At 34.5% G+C, this 12,597-nt stretch overlaps 1 protein-coding gene across 1 annotated transcript; it reads left to right on the forward strand.

The window, feature by feature from the left end:
* Positions 1-4,370: 4,370 nt before the first annotated feature.
* LOC132302391 (uncharacterized) lies at positions 4,371-9,028 on the forward strand. The gene is made up of 3 exons (XM_059799221.1): positions 4,371-4,767; positions 4,864-4,927; positions 8,776-9,028. Exons 1-3 carry the CDS (start codon positions 4,433-4,435, stop codon positions 8,791-8,793), a joined length of 417 nt encoding a protein of 138 aa, XP_059655204.1. The 5' UTR covers positions 4,371-4,432; the 3' UTR covers positions 8,794-9,028.
* Positions 9,029-12,597: the final 3,569 nt, after the last annotated feature.

The following is a 12,597-nucleotide window of genomic DNA, read 5'->3' on the forward strand; positions in this document are numbered from 1 at the left end:
TTCATCCAAATTAAGAAAAGGGATAATTACATATAAATGGAGTTAAAGTTTCATATTTACTTAGAGACTGAGTCAAAGTTTCATATTTCTCTAAAATGGATTGCTGAGGTGGCACATGGTTTTTTACTGTTTAGAAAATTATGGTGCCTAAAATGCCCTTCCCTAATAAAAAAGTAGTATCTTCAATTCAAAAAAGTAGTATCTTTAGTTCAAAAAGGTAGTACCTTCGGAGAAAAAGTAGTACCTTCGCGGATGTTTAAAAAATATGGTACCTGGACGCCAAAAAGTAGTACCTTCAGTTCAAAAAAGTAGTACCTTCGAAGAAAAAATAGTACCTTCGCGGAAGGGTATTTTAGGCACCACAATTTCTAAACAGTAAAAAACCATGTGTCACCTCAGCAATCCATTTTAGAGAAATATGAAACTTTGACTCAGCCTCTAAGTAAATATGGAACTTTGACTCCATTTATATGTAATTTTCCCTTAAGAAAAGACAAAAGCAACTGAAGGCATACATTGACGTCACCCCTTTGAGATATCAAAAGGTTCTCTCCATAAGACGTTAAAAAAAACAAGCGCTTTTAGAAAGGCTTTTACACCGGTCAAAGCACTTAAAAGGTGTGGTCCGTATGGATCAATCAAAAAACACACCACCAGTCATAGAGGTCAATTACTACCGGCCACAAAGACACTTTTTCCAAGTTTGGTTAAATATAACATTGTAATAACTCTCAAAATAAATAACTCATGTAATATATATATATATATATATATATACCCATCACCATAATAATTTTTGGCCCATTAAGACCCTCTTCCAAAATCTAAGACCACCTACTTAACCCAATATTTGAAAATTAATTAAATAAAACAAATACTATAATCAAATAATTACAAAATAATTAACACAAACTCAATATAGCCAAACAACACACTCAATCAATGCATTCAAATCAAAGAATAACACATGCCAAATCATTAAATAAAATCACGGAATATAATTTAATTAAAACAAGATAATTAATAAAAACACCCAATTAAATCAAATAAATTATTTAAAATAAAATAAAAATAATTAATCTCATTAAATAATTCATTTAAAATACAGGGACATTACATGCGGCGCCTTGCGCTCGTTGGGGTCGCAGGATGACGACCAATGGTCGTCCTTACCTTAGTCAAATTTTTCCTCTTTTTCCTTTACACTTTCAAGTCCGGACTTCGTAGTACTTCAACGCAACATTGTTAATTGATCTTATTATTAATTAATGGGACGAAATAGACTTTATAATGGATATCATGACATTAAATGACCATTTTTCCCTTGTGTATTTGTGAACCGGGTTAGGACCTGGTTAGTGATTTGGACCTCCGAATTCGTGTCGTTACAGCTCGTACCTCGAGCACTCTTTTTGCAAGGGTGTTCGAGGTGGGAAATCTCTTTAATGAATAAGTAGTGAGCTTCCTTTGCAGTAGAAAGCTTCAGGAAGGGAATGGAGAGACCCATCCGACTAGAGCTAGCGGGGTACCTCCATAGGAGAGTGAAGGGTGGCGACCCCTTACCCTTACGAGTTCAGCATGCGCTATTCCAGACCTAATAGCTCGAGACTACTAGTTTTATCAAGGAGGTGCCAAGTAGAATTGGAAATGGTCCCACCAAAGTTGGCCAGGTATACCTCATTGACCGATAATGCCACGTGGATCATGACAAAACGTGATTATCTACATCCACAAACTAAAGCTGCATAGACAACAACATTCTCTCGTCTTCCATCTTCTTGTCCACAAATTTGTTGCAACTTCGAACACCGAAGCTTTTTCTTTTTTGTTCGTTTGGACACCAAAGCTTACTCAAGTAAGCTTTCACACAGGGTTCGTTTGGTTAACATGAAGTAGATATAAATGAAAAGAAATGAAAAATATTTAAATTTGTTAGGAGTTTGGTTAGCACGAAAGAGAATATTTTCAGAAAATAATTTTCTTGCAACGGCTTAATTTTTTTTAAAAAAATTCTGACATAAAACACTAGAAAATTTTACTTTTCCGTAAAAGTGGTGCCTTCATATCTGAGTTTCCTATTATGCCCATGTCACTCTCCTTCACTTTCTCCACAAACTTCTTTAACAAGTGAGTTTCACTCTTTTGTAAATTTGCTTATAAGATAATGTAATATTAATTTAATTGTATATAGTTTTATATGTGCATACAAAATTAAATTTTTATTGTATTTTTTTTCTTTTCATAATTAATAATGATTAAGAGTGAAATATATATCTCTGAGTATTTAGTAACAGAGTTGGGTGAAAGATTAGGTTAGTGTCTTTGTGTATACAAGTTTTGAAATTATAATCTAATTCATACATGTATTTTTTTATACATAAACTTCTCGTGACTTTTAGACTCAAGGTATATTACATGTACCAAACTCACTTAATTTTAACTCTACGTATATTAAATGTACCAAACTAATTTAGTTCCAAGTACTTTATTTCAATTGGACTAAACTTCTTTTCTTTTTCTTTTTATTCCATTACTAAAATTATATATATTAACTTCAACCTGTTATCCTCAAGATTTTTCGGATCAAAAATTTTTATTAGTTAAACTTGCCCCTATAATCACATATATCTAATTATTAAACATTAGAAGACAAATACTATAATGTTCATTATTTTAAACTTGAAATTTCAATTTTATTCATAATTCAGGAGATATGATAGTATTTCAAAAGAGTATAAAGTAATTTTATAATTAAAAGGGTAGTTTTGCGAACTACAATCATTTTTTTTTTTTTTTTTTACTTTCATTTTTTCCAAACTCACAAAATAATATTTTCTCACAATTTTCTTGAAAAATTTTCTTACTAACCAAATACAAGATGAAAAGTTGATTTTCTTTTCATTTCCTCTATTTTCTTTCACTTTCACTTTTTATCAAAAATATCCACAAGGAATGATACATGTGCCGACACCCTACTAAGCATAGTCAATAATTGAAATATTGCTACCTTCCGAAAAAAACATAATTGAAATATTGCTTTAAGCGTTAACAATTCTCTGGTTAATTGTTACACACTTTTTTTAAGGGATTATTACATGGCCGGCCCAATGAGTGAAAATTGTGAAATATGTCCATGCGAAAACTCCACACACACACACACACACACACACACACACACACACAAATCTATCTTACCCTGAAAAATAAAATGCCTGCTAAAAAAAAATTAACATTCTCCCAATCTCGTTGATTTAAAAATCTAATAATTATAACACATAATTACACAAGACAAAAATGTTCGAATTCATACCACATAATACACAGTTTAGGGGATGGTCGAGTACACAAATTCATAAAAATTAAAAGGGTTAGAAAACTGAATAATAATAATAATAATAATAATAGCATACTTGAAAATAATTTTTTTGGCGTTATTGTGATAATCACATGAAAAATCAAAAAAATTGAGTCATCAAATAAGAGAAATATATAAAAAAAAGTAATCCAATTATCCAATAACTGACAAGTTGGACCCTACTTGTAGAAAACTTTGAAATTTATTTTAAACAAGAGTAATGACCAAGTTGAAATTATGCTTAGAATGCGCGTGAATGGGTAGAAAGCAAGAATGTGGGCTCGTCCTATATCAAAGTTTTTTCCTTCAGTTTCGGCTCATTTGAAAAATAAAGGACCGAGTCGAAACTAGACCCGAAAAAGAACGGTACACAAACACACATGCATCCACATGACACACAATGGATATACAAGCACATATATGTATATATATATATGAAGCCATAAAGGAGACGCAGCAGGTTTGTTCACGACTCTTCAACTACTTGTTTCCACCTCCAGTGATTTTGGTAATTATATGTTTTCCGTACGATAATCACCGGAGGTGGTAGCAGTACCTAGGAAACTAGAAGAGAGGATTTAGTACTACTTAATTATATATGGAGGAGCCCACATTAATCATCATAGTAGACATCGAAGAAAATAATAATAATAATAATAATTTTCCATTCCATCAAAAGTTCTATATAGATTTCCACGCTATTTGCTTATATTTTCTAGGAAGTTTCCTAGGTTCTGCTACCACCTCCAGTGATTGTCGTAATTATATGTTTTTAGTGATTGTCGTAATTATATGTTTTCACGTACGACAATCACTGGAGGTGGTAGCAGAACTTAGGAAACTTTCTAAAAAATATAAGCAAATGGCGTGGAAATCTATATAGAACTTTTGATGGAATGGAAAATTATTATTATTATTATTATTTTCTTCGATGTCTACTATGATGATTAATGTGGGCTCCTCCATATATAATTAAGTAGTACTAAATCCTCTCTTCTTCTGAGACTCTCTTCAACCCAGGCGCACGCTTGCACACGAGCACGCAGACACTCGCACACGCGCACGAACACATGAACAATGAGTGATAGTGGTAGAGTGATTGAATTTGAGAATAGATCTAGTGTGGAAATGGAAATCAGAGTTTTCACGCCCCCGGACAGACCAGACAAGTATAGAAAAATCATCAGAATAGAACCACGTAAAACTCAGAAAGTGTTATCTCAATCTTTGTTTCCCGATTCTGCAAACCATACATACCTAATGTTTTTCACGGATGGGGTTTACGCTGGCCGATTTGAACTATCACAAGATGTGGTTGGTTGTGCCAATATTTCCTGCGAAATTAATCACGACGGAGAATTGAATATTCAACGCATCAAACACAAATTACCAGCTGCCCTTCGCATACTCAAGTTCTCTCTCTCTCTCTCTCCCTTTTCTCTTGCTCTTTCTCTCACACACACTGTGTGATATTGATGAATTTCATTAATTTTTGTTGTCATGTTTAGGGAGAAATTGCAGTGGGGAAGAAATAAGATTTATAATAACTTGCGCAAGTTTTCCACCACCATGGTACGTCTTTCCACCACTACTATATATTGCTTTCATTTCTCTCGCATTTTCATTACTGGGACGCACCTGGATCGGTTTCAATCCGTGATCCGCTATGCACACATATACATACCAGACATGATATATATATATATATATATATATATATATATATATATATATAATTCACGGAGATTATTATATTTTAATCAAAATTCTCGACGACATGTTAGAAGTACTGATGCCGACAACCTTGATGATGGTGATAGTATTATTGATTAATGATATAAGGAGTATTAGAAATGGGAATTGATTTGCAGACCGCTTCAATAAATAGTTCAGACTTCAAAGTTAGATGTTTACAAAATGAAATTGGAGCAACTTGGGTCATGAAATTAATTGGGGGATGTGATTTAATTGTTGCTTGCAAATTGAGTATTGGCAGGACTGGGAAAACCGAACTTTTAATAGTTTTAAAAGGATTGTGTATATATATATATATATATATACATACTAACAGTGGAATGCGTTAATTTAATGAAATTTGGGCTGCGGTCCTTGTGTGAAATCAAGTAGGGCTCGTTGTCCTTGGATGAATGACCTTAAATCATGTGGTAGATTCTTGTTTGGGTCGTTGCGGTCCTTGTTAGAGTTTTACTCCCACAATTGGCACATATAACACATAACAAAAAAATTACACACAAGTAAAAAAAACGGGGTTTGCGTGGTTTGGCAAATTAACTAATTCATGGACGAAAAATGACCAATTTTACTTCAAAAACTTAATTACACACTTTTTTCTCTCTCACAATGTCAATTCTCTTTTTCTCTCTACAATTTTCTCTTTCTCATACCCATATCTATTTATAGAATTTTCAAACCCAAATCCTTGTTAGACAAGTATTTCCCAACTTATCTATAAGGAATTACCATATCAATCCCAACTCTAAAATAAGAACTTTATAGGACACAATTTTCTTCACAAATTTCAATATTCCAAAACAGAAAAGGAAATTAATTTATGTACACAATTTTGAGTCATAAACTAACCAATCTCCACCTTGGCTCGAAATAGGTCTTCACACACTTCTCTACAGCCCCACCTCGAATGAAGATCGCTCCATATTGAACACAGATTTCTCCATCTCAAATAAATCACTATGATGAAATTGAGAAACACTCTAACAATTATCTTTTCTCAAATTCATCACTCTTTTCCTTGTCGTTCTTCACTGCACCATTATATTCATCTATTCTTAGCAAATTCCAAGTTCAAATAATTAAACTTGGAATCTACTTTCGCATCACCAAATTGATCTTTTCTTGTTTTTGGAATAAAGGCCGGTACTCTTGCAATTGTCAAGACTTCTTCCTTCTCTTGTTGTTCTTGATTCTTTATTCTAGTATATCTCGAAACAGGTTTTCAGTCCGTCTTTGTAATTGCTCCACCTAGCATGTATTTCCCAACAAAATATAGAAATTGTTAAGCTTCCTTCCCAAAAGCATGATACGTGGCCCTCTTCTAATCTTCATCAATCCATTATTCATTTCACACCAGCAACCTATGGAATCCAATGCTCCCACAGAGATCACATTCCTTCTAACACTTGGAATATATCGTACATTCGTTAGAGTTCTTACCAAACCGTTCGTTGTTTTGATTTTAATTGTTCCAATTCCCATAATATCATAAGTGGCATTATTCCCCATAAATACCTTACCATTTACAGGTTTGTAGGTAGCAAACCATTCTTTATGCGGACACACATGAAAGAAATAAGCAGAATCAAGTATCCATTCCTTAGCTTTTCCGTTGTTATCAATGATTGATAATGCTTCATTATTATCACCCTCTTCTTTCGTATCTTCAAACACAACAACGACAATGGATGCACTCTCCTTTCTTTCTGGATAATACCATTGAATATGCCCATTTCTTCCACACTTGTTGCATCGTTTCTCTGACAATGGCACAAAGTTTCTTGAAGCTCCAAATCTCTTCTTCTCTTAAGCAATAAGAACTTGAGCCTAAGCATCATGACTCTCTTCATCATTCAACTTTCATGACCAAGACTCTTTCAGTCATTAGGCCATGACCGAGACTCTCAGTCTCAATGGTCATGATCATGAGTCTCAACCAAAATTCTCCCAGTCACTATGGTCATGAGACTCTCAGTCACAATGGTCATGATCACGAGTTCAACCAAGATTCTCAGAGTCACAATGGTCATAGGACTCTCAGTCACAATGGTTATTAGATTCTCAGTTTCTATTGCTATGATCAAGAGTCTCGACCATTATTTCTCTCAGTCACTATAGTCATAACTCTTTCAGCCACAATGACTGAGACTCTCAGAGTCACTATGGCCATGATCAAGACTCATAGCCATATATGGTCATGATCAGGAATATCGGGTTATAATCACTTGAAGAATCTTTGGTGTAATTCAAATAAAGACCGGCTGTGAATCCCAATGTTTCAAGAACCTAACAAGTCAGGTCTGGAAGCTTAAAGAAAGCTTGAAATGGAAAAGGACAACTTGATAATGTTAGAGGTCCAACGGTTCAGAACTACAGATGGAAGGTTTTCACCTACATTTGATGAAGAAAGTCAGAATTGTCAGTAATCAGATGATTCCAAGGTAATGTATAGATCAAGCCAGACATGACAGGTGCAGAAAGCTGAAAATGGCTTGAAGACCAAAATCATCAAGCATGAAAGAATATGCACCCTTTTAATAAAAAATACTATGTCAGACACATTTGTATCTGCCCATAGAGAGATGTGTAAGTTAGTTAACCTGACCAGCTCAGCAAGGTGGTTAAGAGGAGTCACTTTCTGCTTACAACCAATTAATTTCTAGAAAAACGGTTTGAAAGGGACAACACCAGGTGGAGACTTCTATAAATACCCACTCAAGCCTCACAAGGAAGAGGTCTAAGACCATTTCTAAATTACAAACCTTTAGCATTCATATCACTTAGCACTTAGCTTTTATTTCATCAAGTTCAGTTTAGCACTTAGCTTTTATTTCATCAAGTTCAGTTTAGCACTATCAGTTTAGTACTTAGTTCATCTTTCAGCATTCAATACTTTAGTTTTCATTTCAATCAAGAGTTTGTAATTCATTCATCATTGTAATCAGTCAAGTTCAATGAAGAAAGGTTTGCAGATTCAGGTATATTTATTGTTCAATTGATTTGTTTCTAATTGATTATTTATATTGAATGTTTAAAGTCCTTTCTTAAAGGCAATAGCAACCTTAAGGAGAGGGTCATTCCTACTTTCCAACTTTTGCCTGAATCACATTAGGTCGGTGACCTGACCCGATAAGAATAGTTTAGTAAGAAATATTTCAGTTCATCAGGACTCTGGCACGCCTGCGTTCTAGGTCAGTCATTCATTGGCTAGCGACCTCAGACCACTTTGTGAGCCAAACAGGTTGAACCACACTGTTGTGAAAGGTTGGCTGGTGAAACCCACTGAGCCCAGCTTTGAGCTCACTCCTTTTACAAAACCTTTTTAAGGTCTTATATATATATGGAGAATAAATGAGGTGGCCGTGGCCCGTGAAGCAGTATGTTTGATGACTTTGTTATTGTAGTTTTGAGCTACATTCTATTTTTGGGTTGTCTTTTTATTGACTATAGTTTTTGGATCATGTGGGTTTTCTAGGCTGGTGTACGTACCTTGTTTTGTAATAATACTTTTGATTTTTGATCATATAGAGGATTACATACATAATATATGCGGAGTGTATGAATTTTTGATTCTGATGGAGATGGATGTCTTCTTTTATTATTCTACAACCACATTTAATGCATAATTTGAGCCAAATGTCTTACTCTCTGTTCTTTTATATTTACAGTACTTTGCAGCAGTTTAATAAAGATGGTGGTAGTCCCAGACTCTAGTCTCTCTATTTGAAGCTCTAAATAAATTACTGCTGTGGTTTGTTCGGTTACCATTACTACTTCTTTAGCTTAAGACTCCTTGATTCATGCGATGTATAAATTATCTCATCAACTACGTACTTTCTGGTTTGTAATTCTCTTGAGATGATAACATTCTCTGACCTGAGGTCTCTTATATATGGAATGTATCTGATTTGTGAGACAAAATGTGGGTTTAGATTGATCTCAGTGATAGTACTTAATGGTGCCTTATAGTTGGCAGGTTTGTCCTATGAAATACCTAACAATAGAGAGTCTGATTTTGCATGAGTATGGACTGATTTCATCATAACATTTGGGATACTAATGACATTATAATGATGTCAATCCCCCTCACATAAATCAAGCGAACGTGTCTGACTTTCAAACACCAAATCTTTATCCATACTTTAATGACAAACTAATCTTATTTATAATTTGGCAGTTCAAAAAGAGATGTCTTGGGCTGCAGGTACTTTATTCTTCTTCCTTTTTTCTCTCTCCTTCTTAATCTTCTTTTTTTCTTCTTCATCTTTTTTTTTTTTTGGAATTCTAATTGATTGGCAGTACCCCACATATGTTCAAATTTTGTACAGTTACAGTAGTTGATTATTAAAATGAATTTGTACTCTCTTTTATTTTTTATTTTTTCCTAAATGAAATTGTACTTAATAAGTTACACAAGTTGGTGCTAGAACTCCTCCTCTAGACTGCAGTGTAGGTGAGATGATTGATGCTTTCAAGGCTCAAAGGACCCATGACTCTTGCTTCACCAGCGCCATCACTTTGTACGTTCTTGCTTAGTTGGATTCCTCCCTGACCCTGTAGGTTAAATGTGATTTTAAAAAGGTCAAACATAATAGGGAATTACTTATATTAGGCACGGCAATTGTGTAAGGAGTATTAATAACGGGTTTAACCCACTAATAATGATAGTGTAATCCCATAGGAAGCATGTTTATTTGCTATATTAGTTGCTCGATTAATAATGTTATTTGGTTGAGGGGCTCAGACTTCCCTTGTCATGACGATGACACAAGAACACGAAGGCTTATAAAAAATTGGAAGCACGTTTGGAATTGATATTTTATTGTGAAAATATTGAAAACAAAAACATACACAGTTATGGTTTTGAGCCATGAAAAATTGTCAAAATAAGAAAAAACATCTTTTTAATATTTTGGTTTTGGGCCACGGTTTCGCAAAATGTTTTAATACTGTAAAATAAAATAAGATCGCACTAAATATGTTTTTATTGTGACAACTTGTTCCTCAAATTTGTTGTTAGTTTTCTAATTTTTATTTTCCCTTTCAATGTTGAAGGCACAAACAACCAAAAAATCCTACACACCCATTGGAATTATCAACTTGGAACCATGTGTATTGTTTAATTCGAATCATGACCAGCATAGTATGTGCTTGGATCAATCACACCATTCACACCCATGTTCTCGACAACTCGATTAAATCAATTTATGATGATATAAATCCCACATGACTCTTATTATGAAATCAATCAATATTCTTTATGCACATAATAATTTGCCATATAGTTTGATATGCGATCATTTTTTAAGTTTGATATGCGATTCGTGCTGGCCAAACCATGATACACTTAAAAACAAATAATTGATCATATGGTTTGCAGTATAGTTCAATACGCGATCATTGCGAACACGGATCTATTGCTTGGAAGGCAATTATCACAACGGTTGGTCTACAAACGCTAGTTGTACGGCTTTATCTTTACAATTGTGCTATTTATAAAACGAATCGTATACACAGAGACGTGAACGTCAGTAATCCATTTCTTTGTATAGAGAACTAATCTTTGAAGATGTGAACGGCACCTCAAAACCCTAGATTAAGCTCACAATCACGGAGTGAATCAGAGTACTTGAGATTTGCTGAAGCTGGTCCAGATTGCCCCTACTTCTCCCATCTTCACCGCTCAGCTTCTGCTGTAGCCAATGATTTTTGCGTGAATCACACTACTTCTCTTTGCTGCCATCTCTGTTTCCGTTTGTTTCTTGAGAAAATTTATCTTTTGGGTGTGGGAATGTTCAGTCTTTTACACAAAAATCATGGGCTATCAGAAGACTGAGAATTGAAGATGAGATGCATTTTAGGGCAAGCTGAATTGTCTTCAGCGGCCTCATGTTCTCTCTTGCTCTAACTATTTTGATTCTACCATTATATGACTTGCCTTCATGATCCTCTTGCTATCAGGTACGTTTTTTTGTTTGTTTGTTGATGAATTTGATTGTTTTTGCCATGTTCAAGTATAAATATGTTTTTGATATGTGTATATGTCATATGTGTTTATTTATATATATATATAATTGTACACAAAAATTATAGATATTCCTTATGCTGAGAATGGGATGTGCTTGGGTTTTAATTTGTGAGTTTAGCCCTTTCTTCAATAATATGGTATTGTTTTTACTATCTTCAGCATATATATATATGTTTTTCATATATGGAGATATATGTCTACTGATACAAAAATTATAGATCATTCTATGCTGAGGCCTGAAAATAAGATGTGCTTGCGTTTCAGAAAACAAAGATGTTGACTCCGCCATCGCTTCAAATTCAATATAAATTCTGAAAATTTGTAAAGCTTTTTGTTTTTTCCATTGAATTTCCAGTTTAGAACTACCTAGTGAGATGCCTTTGATATGAATGCTGAGGTTCTCTAACACAATTGTCCACAAATCTGTCTCTCGAACACAATGCACCAAATTTTATGAGTAAATCGGAGCTATGATTTGGGATTAGGTCAAGTTTGGAGATGGAAATCCGGGTTTCCATCCCAACTAGTGAATAATAGTAAGAATGAAGCTAGACAAAATCAAAGCAGTTACAAAAATCTGGTAGACTATCTTTATTTTTATTATTTTTTGGGCACGGTTGGGGTGGTTTATATAGGCATGCTTTTGCTTCCATTTCACATGGTGAATTGCACAAAATCACTTGCTTTCTTGATTAAAATGGACTAGTTAGTGTAAAAGGAGTTGCATTGCCTACCTTTTGCACTCAAGTTCTCTTTTTTTTTGTGTGTGTGTGTGTCTCACGCACACTTTAGATCATATACCAACATTGTTGTGATTTCAGGATTTGTGAGACGTACCGTGACAAAAGGATCACAATAGAAGTCATTAGTGTGTAGTTGTGTACTAAATTAACCATTTTTGTTGCCTCTCGTGTCAGGTGTTACGTCAATTAGTTACACTTTATTGCCATAGTCATGATTTTATTTTTGTTCAGTTAACTAAGTTGCACTGTGATAGTCATGATTTTGGACGAATGCTATGCAAGCACGATTCGTCAATCACCTGTGTTCCTGGTTGTTATCGGCTACCATCAACCGCATCATAGGGAACTTTCTGTCTACTTGCTCTTTGGAGAGGCGGCTTTTGTTTTTGTGGAAGTGGGGAGATGTCAATGAGATGGCTGGTCCTTATTACGCTGGCCATATTTTTGTGTTGGTACGTGCTATGACTGCTTTTCCTCCTCCTGTTCTGAAGCAAGTGGAACTTAATTTGGTCAGATAAGGAGAAACAAATCCTGCCTTCTTTGCCTTCCCCATTTCTTCAAAGAGCTCAACTTCTAGAGTGCTTCCCGGATGAAAAAAGGAAGAAAAAAAATAAAGGAGATACATACTTCCTCTCCTCAGCAATCTGGCACTGCTACTACAATTAAAGTACGTAATTGGAACTTCTTCTGAAATAGGAAGTGTTGCTGAAAGTTCGGTG

Source organism: Cornus florida, unplaced genomic scaffold (genome assembly GCF_030987335.1).
Source record: "Cornus florida cultivar Cherokee Brave unplaced genomic scaffold, ASM3098733v1 CherokeeBrave_3.0.0_Hap2_Chr04, whole genome shotgun sequence".
NCBI classification, from domain to species: domain Eukaryota; kingdom Viridiplantae; phylum Streptophyta; class Magnoliopsida; order Cornales; family Cornaceae; genus Cornus; species Cornus florida.